Genomic DNA, 14929 nt, shown 5'->3' with positions numbered 1-14929 from the left:
GGATTTATTTTGTATTACGTTCTTTTGGGATTCTAACTTTGGGTTGGAATATTTTACCTTGTACCTGAGTGAGTCTAACTGTTTCAACCTAAAAGCAATTTATTGTATACCTTTTATCTCCTCTCTCTATACTTTTATTATTAATAATTTCTTTGTATAACTGTTAGTTACTATTAAAGCTCTTTTATAAATGTATACTTGACTGAATAAGATCCCGGATACAAGCGTCAGAAATGAGTTTCCGCCGCGGGGTGTCCGGGCTCTCCCTTAGAGATAGGGTGAGAAGCTCGGTCATCCGGGAGGGACTCAGGGTCGAGCCGCTACTCCTCCGTGTGGAGAGGAGCCAGTTGAGGTGGCTCGGGCATCTGGTTCGGATGCCTCCTGGACGTCTCCCTGGAGAGGTGTTCCGGGGCATGTCCCACCGGCGAGAGGCCCCGGGGATGATCCAGGACACGCTGGAGAGACTATGTCTCTCGGATGGCCTGGGAACGCTTTGGGATCCCGCTGGAGGAGCTGGTTGAAGTGGCTGGGGAGAGGGAAGTCTGGGCTTACCTCCTGAAGCTGCTGCCCCCACGACCCGACCCCGGATAAGCGGTGGTAAATGGATGGATGGTCAATGACTGCATTTACATGCAGGCAATAACCCTTTTGTAAGGCCATGTAAACACGCGCAATAACCCGAATATGTTCTTATTCTGGTTTATATAAGTCCGTGTTTCTGGCGTGTAACCCACCGCAAATATTCAAGCCGGTGTCAACAAACATGACGCTCGCAGCAAAGAACCACACTTCTGGAGCGAGGAGGAAACCACGCATGTAAACGTATTACCTCAATTGTTTCAGAAGCTGGAATTCTGACCTTAACCTGAATATTGACTGCATTGAAATGTAGTCATTGTAGTCACTATTGTTTCAACAATAAGAAAATAATATCTTGTCGACAATAATGTGATAACTATTATTTTTCATGAATATTTAAGACGTTTATAATTTTCCCACTTGCTGTCGACTGAAGATGACATCACCTGTGCTGAGGAAATAGGTGACGACCAATCACGGCTCACCTGTTTCGGGGTTTGGTCAACAAACTGAGGTATGATTGGCCATGATTCGGCCCACGGGCTATACGTTTGACACCTCTGCTCTAGACCATATAACAATTGTTCAAATGAATAAGATATGTGTACATTTAGTATGAGGAACGACACTAAAAGTGTCTGATTAGTTAGCACTATCAACTGTACAGAAAATGTACACATGTAATATTATTATATATTGTTGGAAATTGATTTGTGATCTTTTAATGACTCATTTTAGGCTGGCTCTTACATCCGCCCATGAAACTGCCAATGAAAATTAGCTCAATTTAGCTAACTTGGGCACATTTACATTGTAAAATGTTGATTAAATGTGCATTGTCCCATTCAAATAAATACATTCAAATGCAATCTCTTGTTTAAAGGATGGGAGTTTGGAGGCCTGGGATGGGTCGAACTTGGCTCCAGACTTAAGGTCGATTTTGTTAAAAACATTCATTAGTTTTCATTTCACAATATGAACATTTAAATATTGATTGGAATGGTTTAACATGTAAAATGATTCTTCCAAACAAAAAAATGATGTCATGGGGTGATATAAATGTTAAGTTTTTGGATGATGGTCAATGTACTGAAGTGGTTTGCATGTTAAATCAAAACAATACAAACATTCCAGAGGGATGAAGGACTCAAGGTGGTTGATTGTGGTAGGCAAGCTTCCCGCTAGGTCAATGGTGTCATGGTCTTGTTATGCTTTGATTTTTTTTTGATTTTTGATTTATTTAATTTTTTTCAGAGGATGAAACACAACGGCAATTACTAAAAGAATGTTATAGAGCTCAGTAGGTCTTGGTAGCCATGAATAATATTGGTCTCAAAATTAATATAAACTACTATTATGTATGGCCTAATAGAAAAATAATATACCTCACTAACAAAAAGGATTATGTCAAACTATTATAACTGTTGTTTGTGTAGAACTATGGAAGACCAGGTGTGCTATGTGCATAAAAAAATATAATTAATAGACAGCAACACTGTGGTCGGGCAGATTCTCTCCCATTTGAGAAAAAAAAATAAAAAATTAAGGAGGCACACCATTACTTTTGTAAAATCCTGGACTATGAGACATCTGTGTGATTTTGAATGACAGTTAAAGCTGTTTCTGTGTGTGAACCACTTTGCTTGATTTTAGATGTGGTATTTTTACCTTGTCTTGTAATGATGTGTGATTAAATAAAATTCTTTAAAAATGCAATCAAGGGTGATGTACTGCTACTGGTGGCACATGCTTATGTGTTCTACTATGGTAAAATTGAACTACTGAAAACTACAGTTGTGTCGACTTGATATCAAAGTGCAATTTAGGTTTTCGCCAGCAGAGGTTGCTTAGAACCTTGTGTATCAACGGTTTATGAATGATGGCCTATCGAAGAAAACGAGTTAGTAGATGATGACGCAAGACATCGTTTGCGCACTGTGAACGCTGTATAACTTGTATTATTGTGCTTTGACAGGCCTATAGCGGAAGAAAAATAAATAAATATGTTGCATCACTCTCGTCCGTGTAACATATGCACGAGCAAGTAAGTTTTCATACTGAGCAAGATAGTTATATGCATTTTAGTGTTCAACAACAACAATAATAATTTAAAAAAATATTTATTTAAAAAAAAATATTTGAAGGAGTGGATTTAAGAACGACGAGCCACCACTCCTAGATGAATGTAGAGGAAACACTGATTATTGTATTCTATCTAGCGGTACTTTCTTGTATTTCATCTATCTCCTTTTATTCGTCATTGCTTTCTTCCAGTATAAGGGGTGCAATATCTATGACAAGTGAACAGGTATGTGCCACTTTGAAGACACCCTTTTTCAGCTTCTTCAAGTCGTTTCCTAGATACCACTTACTTACGCTTGGCGTATCTTGGGTGGCTGTGCTTATGTTTGCCTCTCAGCAGGCTCATCTAATGTTGGTTGTGCAAAGTTAAAGGAACTTTGTGGGTTTTCTGGAGGGTTTTGTTATCTAGAGCAAAGAATAGAAGGGTGACGGGAGGGGATATTGTTACATTATTTAAATAATTTTTGCCATACAGGAATATACATGTATACATAGATGTAATAATAATAACTAGAGAATCACTCGGAGGGAGCAGCTCTCCGCCTATATAGTAGCCAAATACAACATATCGCCACTTTAACCTGTTCAATGACCTTTGACCTCACAACCCGAATATAATATAAATTCTTTGTTTCCGTATGGTAGAGATATCCTGCAATTTTCATCTATCTATTCAGCCATTCTTGAGTTATTCTGATTTAAAGCAAAATGACCTGTTTTGGATTTGGTCCCTAACTTTATCCAGATGATAATTTGATTTCAAAATTCAGTTCTCAACGAACTAGATGACTGTAATGCTACTTTTTGCAAATGCTTCGGAAACTGAAAAATTGTGGGAACTGCATCTTCCTTGAGACGTGTTGTTTGGCCAGTTTGGTCGAAGCACTTTGCATCGAAGTGGTCACTGCAAAGAACTGACCTACGTGTTGGTGTTCACTTATCTCACCTCATGTTGACCACCCATCGTGTAAGTATCTGTGGACGGCTGAATGGGAATCTGCACAGGTAAAAAGTGAAAACAAAATAAACATGATGTGAACACATTTATCGCCTCACGACTGAAGTATTTATTTATGAACATTTCACCGCAGGCGCTGGGATTGCTCGACATGCGATCAGGCAATGTGTAATTTCAACAGCCTTGCCGAGCCGAGGCGAAACTGATCCACCCAATAATTGGGCCGACTCAAATTCATAAATAAAAAGAGGTCTCCACGAACTACTTTATATGATCAAAAACCTAGTCCAATGCATGTATAAGATACTGAACTCCATACAAATTATAATTTCAAAATTCATAAAAGACAAAGGAGTTCTCCACAATCACCGTTTAACACAATTGCTCAGTTCTGTAGACTTCACTATTAGATTTGGCAGAGGCATCTTTTGTTAAATTACAGGTATAATTCTTTAATAAAAATATATAAGTTTCCTCCTGTAAACATCATTAAACATATAATTTATACATGTATTTAAGGTAAGTTGTAAAATGTTTGAATTCCTCTTGTTTATGTTTAACTAATCTTAAACATCATAAATCATGCTGTTTCTACTAAGTACTGTCTCAAATCTTCTCCAATTTCGATACTGTAAATGTATAAGATCGTATGCCGAGAAACGTTGCTTGGGATGACCAATCGACGGGAACGCGCAACCGAGAGACACAAGGGCAGAAGCGCAAGCAACCGGACGCAGCCCACACGTCGCAAACAGCAACCGGAAACAGTGCCGGAACCCAGAAGTCGGAAGTCCCGCCTCTTTAAAAAAAAAAAACGTTATTCAATAATTTCAACTAACAATAAAAAATCAGGTACAACAAACAAGTACCTTTCAACACATGAACATTAAAAAAAACATGTCAAATAAAATTATACAAATATATTACACTCAACACAAGCAGAAATAGTCATCATCGATTTTTTTCTTACAATATCTAATTGACAAAATATAAAGTTAGTGAAAGTCAAAAAAGAATACATAATAAATTAACCAAAAACACATTTGCTTTGCTTTTCCATTTCTTTCACCAAAATCAAAAATAATATTCTTCCAAAATTAAACAAAATATTTATCATTATAAGTTCTTATAAAAGAACACAGTCGAGACCAGAACATTTCCGCTCGTTGGCATTGCCAAAATAAATGAACCGTAGTCTCTGGAGAGTCACTCACAGCAAAAGCTACAGCATACAATGTCAATGTTTTTCTTAAACCTTTTTACAATATAAGCTTTAGTAAGGTAAATACGAAGAATTATTTTAAATGAAACTTCTTTAATTTTATTTGTTTTCAAATAACAATTAGGCAAGAGACAAACTTATCTTAATATCATCCACAAGACCTGACCAGACCAATATGAAAGGACTCAGGTTAATACGGTAATCTCTCTCTGAAAACTCCCGCCTCCTCCGTGGCGCGTGCTTCACAACAAAATTTAACTGAACGTACTCAAACCTCGACACTGGGCTTCCAGCTGTACTTGAAGTCAAACCTAATTATTATATTTTGTGTCCGGTAGAACTTGTCTCGGTTGCTCGTCGAAATTTCTCAGCCTTGTTTCGATGAGCTTATGTTATTTTAGCTTGCTAGCCGCTAACAAAGGAGACATGTTTGTTTTTAATCAACAGAATCAAAGTTGAGCGTGAAAATGTGCACAAAAACTAAAGTCAAGTACGAAGAGGAACTTTGTGGAGCACAAGAGGAGAACGAGTGACAACGTCAACTGCTGGACGCTGTTTACAAGCCGCCTCTGGTTGTGTTCAACACTGCAAGTTTGTCACTTGGTTTCGTAGTATTTTTTTTTTTTTTTTTTACAGAATCTTCATCAGGCCAATGTGTGACGTCACTTGGGCACTCGGGTTGCAAACTCCCTAAAAAATAAAAAAAACTGTTAAAAGCCTGATATCTTCTTGTCTGTAACAGATAAACAATTTTCAAGATTTGAAGAATCATTATTTGTGTACCAGATTAAAGTGCGAGTATGATGAATCACAGTTGTGTTCCATATTCAGTCATTTATTCATTTGCATTCCATTTGTTAAAGGTGAGGTCTTTAGTTTTCACTCAGAAATAAACACTTCTTAAACACTGGATGTATACACATGTAGTCCTTCTCAATCAACACCTCTGGGCTTCTGTTAATGTGTGGGGGTAATTTTGTCATCGTGCACCACCACCCCAGCCTGTATTTTGCCATTTTGTTGTGTTTTGTCATAAGAGGGACGTTTGTGGGCGGAAAGTCTGTGTTTACCCCTCCAGCCAAGCAGAGTGGGGGGCGTGTCGCTGAAGGCAGGCGCAATGTTGACGAGAAGAGTGGGGGTTGAGCCATGGGAGGAGTCAGTTTTGAATTAGTTGTTTACAAACACAAACGGACAAAACTAAAGACCCCACCTTAAATGTTTCTATGTTATACATACAGTACCAATAGAGAGAAGTGTTACTTTCACTGTTTGAAGAGATGATAACACACTTTTCAGTCTTATTGCAAAGAGTCAAAGTTTCTTCACGGTCTATTTCAATCAATCATGTACTTACTTGATATGCACATAAAACGTTGGGCAAACGATACATTATTTTAAAGGTTTTAACACAAGAGCTAATTCACAAAATTTGAGTGCACAGAATACAAGAAGATAGATCAAATACAAGAAAGTAGATAGAATATGAAAATGTTAATGCTTCACATGCACACAGGCTACACAGTTCTCGCCTGAGATTCGAGCTGTCCTATCAAGCCTTTGTACACGAACTGCTGAAGCCTGCTAAGATGATATGTGAAATGTCTTCCAGAACCACAACAGTTGCTATCAATTCAATGACCAGACATATATCTACATTTTCATTCGACGTTTTGTTTATCACTATTGTCACCAACACACTTGTGTCTCTTATAGTTACCCTTCTGGTAGAATCTTTGACCACAGTCTGAGCAGGCGTAAGGCTTATCTCCAGTATGTGTTCTAGTGTGACACGTTAAGGTTGCCTTCTGAGAAAATCTTTTGCCACAAACTGAGCAGGCAAAAGGTTTCTCACCGGTGTGTGTTCTTGTGTGACTTGTTAAATTTCCTTTCAGAGAGAATCTTTGGCCACAAACTGAGCAAGCAAAAGGTTTCTCACCAGTGTGTGTTCTCATGTGACTATTAATGGATCCCTTTTTAGAGAATGTTTGACCACAAACTGAACAGGCAAAAGGTTTCTCTCCACTGTGTGTTCTTGTGTGCGCTATCAAAACATGTCTACGGGAAAATCTTTGACCACAAACCGAGCAGGCAAACGGTTTCTCTCCAGTGTGCTTTCTCGAGTGTGTTGTCATAGCTTGTTTGCGAGAGAACGTTTGACCACAAACTAAGCAGACAAAGGGTTTATCTCCAGTGTGGGTTCTCACATGGCTTCTTAGGTTTCGCTTATGAGAGAATTTTTGGCCACAAACTGAACAGACAAAAGGTTTCTCCCCAGTGTGTGTTCTTATGTGACATATTAAGGCTCCCCTCTGAGTGAATCTTTGACCACAAAGTGAGCACGTTAAACATTTTTCGCCAGTGTGGGTTCTTTTGTGCATTCCTAATTGTTCCTTTTCAGGGAATCCTTGACCACAAACTGAGCAGGAAAAGGGTTGCTCCCCATTATGTGTTCTCATGTGTCTCTGCAAACTCCCATTAACAGAGAATGTTTGACCACAAACTGAGCAGGCAAAAGGCTTCTCTCCAGTGTGCGTTCTTTTGTGGACTGTCAAAACATGGCTACGAGAGAATGTTTGACCACAAACTGAGCAGGCAAAAGGTTTTTCTCCAGTGTGCTTTCTTGAGTGTGTTGTCAGAGAGTGTTTACGAGAGAATGTTTGACCACAGACTGAGCAGGCAAAAGGTTTCTCACCAGTGTGGCTATTCATATGACTTTGCAAAAGGCACTCATTACCAAATGTTTTCCCACACTGAGAACATTTCCAGCGTTTGTCGTCAGTCTGACATGTCATATCACCTTCGGACTGTTCATCATCACTGTCATTATCATCATCATCAGAGTATGAGGATGTGTTGTCATTATCTGACAGTGGAGCTATGAGTCTGTCTGCTTGTGATCCTCCACCTTCTGCTGTCGTATGTTGACTTGAACTTGGATGGTCCGCTCTGCTCTCCTCACTTGGACCTTCATCTTCAGTCTTCAAAGGGACATCAATCAGTCGGACCTTGATAATATCACCATCCTGCTCTTCCTCTTTAATGTGCAGGAATTCTTCCTCCTCTTTGATTTGGAGGGGCATGTTATCCTCCACTTCCTCTTTAATGTGAAGAAACTCTTCCTCCATTTCCCCTGTAATTTGAGGATACTCCGATGGAGCATCTGAGGAAGACAGACTAAGCCCAACGCTGACCTCTGCAAGACACAAGAAGACAAGCGCACATTAGCCAAATCTTTTTTTGATTTGTAACCTCCTCGATCCCATTGAGGTGACAAACGAGAGAGCAACCGAGCGACCAGGAGCGAGGAGTGAAAAACAATTGTCAAAATTAGACCTTGATATTTTCATTTCATGGCTACGGCAATTAAGGATTGACACAAATCAATCAAATTCATGTCTGGTTTATTACTATCACAACCTGTCCACTTCATGCTTGGAATCAAATTTAAGTCAAATATGATCCAACACTGTTACCCTGATGCTTTATCCTCTCTGCGAATTTAAGACAATTGAAATGTCCTTCAATATGAAACATGAGGACTTCCAAGCTGCTGTCACAGAATTAAGGAATTTAGAACATTGTATTTATGTAAAAACTAAATCCAACATCAAAATGTTCTCACATTTACTTAAATGTCGTTTTCCTTGTTCATGGGCGGCTGCATTTTTAGTACAAAATATTGTTTGGCAATATATTGCAATACTTGTTCACACTATCCAAAATATCGATCAATGAAGTGGTATCGCGATACTTAATTGATACCATACATTGCCCTGCAGCGCGGCTGCATTACAAGTAGCCAGCCATATGTTAATCTGATAATCCCAGACGGGGAGCAGCATTGCACCACCAACGTTTAGAGGCAACTCAAAAAAGAGATGAACAAGAGTGTAGTCTACTAGCTTTTAGCTAATATGTTCACCATGGAGAACAAGCGCAGGCCGGGCCAGCGCTTGTTTTGCGTGTAGGTGCCAGCTTTGTGGCACACACTGGATATGTATATAGATTAAGTATTTTCTGGTGAATTGATTGGTGATTGGTAAATGGGATGTTTGTCACGTAGAATGGGTGTGGTTTGTCAGCACAGGTGATAAATCAGCTGTTCACTTGGCGGAAGTGCTTCTTTTCCTTTGAACTGTCAGAGCGTGAGACGGGGGGGAATCCTACTTTTTGCACGAACGCACACACCTAGGCACGTTGTTCTTTCTGGTATACACATGGGTAGTTGAACATATTGAATGAACATCAATACCATCCTCGAGATTGCCGTTGGAGCGATCGACGCGTGGACAGCCGGCGCGTCTGGCAGGTAAAGAGAATGAAAATGTGACATGTATTCACTAATTCTGGCCCATTGAATCAATTTTTTGGCTCACCACTATTATTAATATAGTATAAAATATGTGTTAATATATTTTTTCATATTACCGTCGCAATAGAGTCCCGGGTTTAAATTTTAACTTTTGATATCTGCACAATAACTGTTCTCAAAATTACCTTGCTCTGGGTCCCTGGGAAAAAAAATGCTCCAAGTCCATGGCATTAGAAAGTAGGGTTGTCAAAAGTAGCGATACTAGCACGTCCTATCTGGATACGATACTACTGTACTTTGTCATGGTATCAATACTATCGATACATGGTATCATGGAGTCAGCCACGCGCACTTTACTAGCAGTGTATGGAGCCACAACACTGAAAATAAGATTCGGTATTGGGGGGAAAAATTGTCATTGTGGAAAAAGCTGCATTGACATTGAAACAAGTATTGGCATTGTAAAAGGTTGTGTTTCCTTAAGCATATTTTTTTTGTATTATGATGTATTTTTCAATGCCAATCTGCAGATTTTTTACACTCTCTTTTTTTCCGAGTGTCACAGGTTTTCAATTTATTGGCAGTGTTTTAATGTGGGGGCAGTGTTGTGGTTGGGGGCGGGGCTTTAAGCGCAAGAACGCCTTCCAGTTTTTCAGGAGAGGAGAGCGGCCCTCTGTTGCCTAAAGACAATACTCATGGATACACGTTTACCAGGAACTCCTAAACCGCCTGTAAATCTGTGTTTTTCTACATATCACCTTGTGGCGTCAAGTGTTAATGTTTCTGTAGTAAACCAGTTAGCACATTAGCTAAATTAGCATGACATGATGCATAAAGTAATTTCAAACATGGTGGTTTTAACGCCACAAGTAACATATATAACCACATATAACCTTACAGGCGGTTTAGGAGTTCCTGGTAAACTTGTATCCATGTGTATTGCCTTTAGCCAACAGAGGGTGCGCTCTCCTCTTTCCGCTCCTGAAAAGCTGGAAGGCGTTCTCACGCTCAAAGCCCCGCCCCCCACATTAAAACACTGCCAATAAGTTGAAAAAGTTAAACCTGTGACACTCGGAAAAAAAGAGAGTGCAAAAAAAAAAATCTGAAGATTGGCATTGAAAAAGACATCATACAAAAAAAATATGCTTAAAGAAAATCTTGTTTTTTTTATGTCTGTATTTCATTTTTCAATACAACATTTTACAATGCCAATACTTGTTTCAATGTCAATTCAGCTTTTTTTCCAAATACCAAATCTTATTGTCAGTGTTGTGGCTCCATAGCAGTGCAGCCTACTCGGCAGCCGGGAGAGCCCACAAGCGACCGGCTGCCGCGGTTAGCTTTATGCTCAGCGACTGTTGTTTTGTTATTAGCGATTAGCTGCGGGCTCACGGTTATCTTAATGTACCTGTGTATTGCTGCTTTAACGTGTGTTTAGTACAGGGGTGGCCAAGTTCGGTTCTCGAGAGCCCCTATCCAGACAGTTTTCCATGTCTCCCTCCTTCAGCGCAGCTAAATCTAATGATCTGCTCATCAGCAACTTTTGCAGAAGCCTGATAACGATCCTGATCATGAATCAACTGTGTTAGTGGAGAGAAACATGCTCTCGAAGAACTTCGCCACCCCCCTAGTTTAGTAACATCAGGGCTCATTGGCAACCCAAGAAGGGCAAGACTCACATTGACACGCTTGTCTTTATTGCAAAAAAAAATCTTCCAACCGCAAAGAAAATTCAGACCACTGATTTGACAAACTTAGACAGTCATTCATAGAATAAAGTGCACTTTCTAAATCCTTGTATGTCTTATTAATAGATATTTGCACTTTTTCAATTTGAGCATCTAAAAAAAGGTGTAGCCTAGTGCAACCGCAGCATTTGATGTTCATGTTTACTGATTGTTTCTTTTTTGTGTAGTTTACTACCTCAAAATATAGTTCTGATTACTTGTATAGTTAACCATTTGTGTTAAGTATCATGTATTTGCATGTGAAAAAGTCTTATTTATTTTAGGGATGCACGATAATTCTATTTTCAACCGATATCGATAAACCAATCATTTACCGATGTCGTTAACCGATATGTAAGCCGATAATTGTTTGCAAAATGGACTTGAATACAAATATACTTTCAAGTCCTACTATAAGTCTAACGTACAAATACATTGATGTGTAAAGCAATGGTTCTTAACCGCGGCCCTCAAGTACCCCTATCCATCCTGTTTTCCATGTCTCCCACAGCCAGCACAGGTGTTTCAAACGATTAGCTAATCAGCAAGCTCTGCATGAAGCCTGATAACGATCGTCAGGTGTGTTGGCTAAGAGAGATATGGAAAACAGGCTGAAAAACAGTGGTGTAAAACACCATGAAGCTGAATTGTATTGATATTTCTGCTTCAAAGACAACCAGTAAATCATTTTGATTTTGCCCAACAACAAAAAAAGTCCTGTTTTAAAAATGCAACAAAAAACTGCGAGGGTAACATTTTGGGGAGACACAGAAAAGAAAGCCCACACTGGCGACTGCCATGTCGCCATGATGCAACTTCTGTGAACACGAGGTTGCATGCATTATGATGTCACAAATATGCGACACTACCAAAGGAGAGGGGAGGGGTTGAGGAGTTGGGCACATCTTGAGCCAACGTGGCATGTCTATTATTATCTGGGGATTTCTTTAATTGCCAATAATTATCGGCCACCGATATCATGCATTAATAATATATTTTTCATTTTCTAATTATTAATTATTTTATGTTATTATTTATTTGCGGATATGTTAATAAAAAAAAATTCTGTGCATTTTTTAAAGTATGTATTTTTTTATCTCGAAGCTATTTTAATCTTCTTCTTTTTTTTTTTTTTTACATATTTGCGGCAACCGGAAGTTGCCGAGAAGCCCGAAAACAATATTTCGTATTTCCGCATGGACACTTATTGCTGAGAGACTCCAACCATCATTCACCACTGCTAAGATGCTTATTAGGGTTTGTTTGTGTTCTCTTTAGACTGAAAAGGGAGAAAAATTGCATCGCTACATGTCTTATGTTTGTAACAAAACAATCGGCGTCAAAATCGCTATGTAAATAAAAGAGCTCTAATAAATTTATTTGGGCCGGCCAGACACACGTAAGATGGCGGGTGGCCCAACGTGCGTAAGCAACAGGAAGACGGTATCTACTATGTTAAGCAAAACTCCTCCCGATGAGCGAGTCCGCCGAATTGTTTTTTTTCTTTCACTCCTACGTGCAGGCTCGGCCATCCAGCATTGCCACCAAATGTGCAAAAACAGAGCCAAATTGACCCAGTTGGCTACAATGCACTTAACAACAGATGCAAAGGAGTTTGCAAACAAAACATGGACGCTGGCGGTATAAACAAAGTCACTTTATGACATTTATGGATTTGAATGGGATCAAACCAAAGAAATACATCAGGGTGACGGCGTGGAATCCTGGAGCATAGAGTAAATTACTTACTGTATTTGAAAAAACTTTCTGTGCGCGTGTGCGGTACCGTTAGGTTGCTGCATCAATGGCCATTGTAGGCTTCGACAACTCAATATGTTTGAACGAGACAAGCGAATACGTCAGGCTTAGTAAACATATGATGAAGATAAAGCGCCGTTTAAGTGCATTAATAGTTTGATCAAATTGAATTTTTCATATGTTGGACTATGAAGTGATTTTCAGGAAAAGTACAATAAGTAAGTGAATTGAGTTTATTCAGGGTTAATGGTAATTGCGATTGTTAATAGTTCAGCATAAGGTAATTTTGTTGGTGTTTGTGTAATATGTGCATATGTGTGCAGAAGATGAGGTACAAGGAGTATTTATATCCACTAAATTCAACTCTTGTTCAACCTTAGTGGACTTAGAAACAAAAATTGAAAAAAAAAGGGGGGGGGGATTTTTTTTTATTTGGGGGGTGGGGGGTTAGTCGATTAATCGATGGAATAATCGATAGGCAACTGGAGTTTTAAAAAAAAGTCGTTAGTGGCAAAACAACAGATTTTTCATCAACATTTACCAGTATAACATAGTCTAAAATATAGAAGGCTTTTTTTTTCTTTTTTTTTTTTAAATTAAACTTAAACCTGTAAAGCTGCAGCATTGAATGTGGTGTGGTTGAAAATGTTGGTGCACCTGACTTTAGTGCTGGTTCAACCAGTGCAAAAAGTTTGCCTAGAGCCCTTGTTATCCAGACTGAATCTAGACGAGACCCCATATTATGATTTAAATCACTTGGCACTTTACAATGTTGATTGTGAAAGTGTCTTACTTGTTGGTATGTCGTCTGACTCGTCTATGTTTTGTTAATTCAAAGTCAAAGGACCACGAATGTAAATTGGCTGTATGCTAAATTACACATTTATGCAGGTATTGTACCAGTATTCATCGATGTGCATTATCCCTTTTAAATAATTAAATGAAAAAAAATCATGGCCATTACCAACCCAAATTACAAGCATCTACACTAGGAGAACAAAACAAGGTGGAAATATTCTTTGCATTTTTCCAAACAAGGCATGCAATTTTGATCGTATTGGCCACAACATTTTCAGATAGTTTTCTGAAATGAGTCCTACACCCCCAAATCCATGAAGAAATACGATCAGAACTGACGTGTTAATCGTGTTATATGAAATGTAACGACACAAGGTGCCTGTAAATAAACACGGGAACGCGTTTTCGTTAGAACGTATGTCCTATACATGAGTAAGTGAACAAACCTGCTGTGTGTAACCCAACTCGAGTCTTCTTCCAAACTGCGTCCAGTGCTTGTCGTTGTTTGTTCTTCTGTTTTGTTCCACAAAGTTCTTCCTCGTACTCTCCTGTCATTCTTGTACACACTCTCATACGACAATCACGGCGCTCACTTGATCTCTGCAGATGTGTCACTCACAAACGCGTCTCATTTGTTAGCGGCTAGTACGCTAAACTACAAGCTAAGCTAGGCTACGACGACAGGCAGCGAAGCTCCAACGTGCACCGAGACGAGTTTCAGTCGGAACGAAGATTTAACAAATATTGTTTTAGTCCACCAAAGACGTAAGGGACGTCCTATGTCTATTCTTCAGAACGTTCAGTGCTAATTGAGGAAGAATTCAACTCAAAAGCGGACCGACGTGTCGCTTTGTCACTTCTCTTTCAATTTACTAGCATTACATTTGTGGTGCCTACCGCCACCTACTGTACAGGAGTGTACAAGTTTACAAATGGCTCTGGCATATGCCATCCGCAGGCGTAACGTTGACGAAATAATCAGGCAAAGTGTGGAGCTAATAGCTCTTTTTAATGAACAGTTAAATAACAGACAGTAGGCTAGAACTACGCCAGACTCACTCAACAGTCTGTAATGCCTTCATGGCCCGTCCAGACCGTCGGAAACTACCCAAACCACGACTCACTCACAAGGTTTGCTACAATACATAACTAGATTTTTACACTATCTGTATTTTACTTGATTAAAATTACTTATCTAATCAGAATTTTATTTACTGCACATAGTTGACAACATATATATATAATAATAATTTTTAAAAAAAACATTTGAACAAACATAAATAGCGTATTGCCTTGTTGAGAAAATTTTAAAAACTTTAACTACATTAAAAATAAAAGTGCACCCATCTTAATCGCCGCAAATGTCCTGTGAGCGTGGTCCTGTTTGAAATGATACAGAAGCAATTTCATCAGCACGCTCGCTCACATTCTCTTTAGTTTTTGTTGGAGAATGAGTTTGGCTTGTGAGGCTGAGACGGTAGCAACAACATCGA

The 14929-nt window shown here is 39.1% G+C and overlaps 1 protein-coding gene across 2 annotated transcripts; it reads right to left on the bottom strand.

The window, feature by feature from the left end:
• Nucleotides 1-3465: 3465 nt before the first annotated feature.
• Nucleotides 3466-14301, bottom strand: LOC147162052 (uncharacterized). 2 transcript variants are annotated; one of them, XM_086096862.1, is made up of 3 exons: nucleotides 13883-14301; nucleotides 7534-8034; nucleotides 3466-5531 (listed from the first exon to the last, which is right to left on the bottom strand). In XM_086096862.1, exons 1-3 carry the CDS (start codon nucleotides 14007-14009, stop codon nucleotides 5398-5400), a joined length of 762 nt encoding a protein of 253 aa, XP_085952988.1. In that variant the 5' UTR covers nucleotides 14010-14301; the 3' UTR covers nucleotides 3466-5397. The 2 variants fall into 2 exon arrangements, with proteins under 2 accessions (XP_085952988.1, XP_085952987.1); XM_086096861.1 differs by lacking the exon at nucleotides 3466-5531 and having other exon boundaries at nucleotides 5594-8034.
• Nucleotides 14302-14929: the final 628 nt, after the last annotated feature.

Source organism: Leptonotus elevatus, chromosome 15 (genome assembly GCF_054856555.1).
Source record: "Leptonotus elevatus isolate MCC_2025b chromosome 15, RoL_Lele_1.0, whole genome shotgun sequence".
NCBI lineage: Eukaryota > Metazoa > Chordata > Actinopteri > Syngnathiformes > Syngnathidae > Leptonotus > Leptonotus elevatus.
The sequence above is the reverse complement of the archived record's forward strand: the minus strand, read 5'-3'. Positions and strand labels throughout refer to the sequence as shown.

Excerpts from the sequence above, each read along its gene's own strand:
- LOC147162052 (XM_086096861.1), bottom strand. The coding sequence starts at position 14,009 with ATGAGAGTGTGTACAAGAATGACAGGAGAGTACGAGGAAGAACTTTGT. Across the intron at positions 8,035-13,882 it reads AGTTGGGTTACACACAGCAG|AGGTCAGCGTTGGGCTTAGT; the intron begins GTTTGTTCACTT and ends TGTGTCTTGCAG.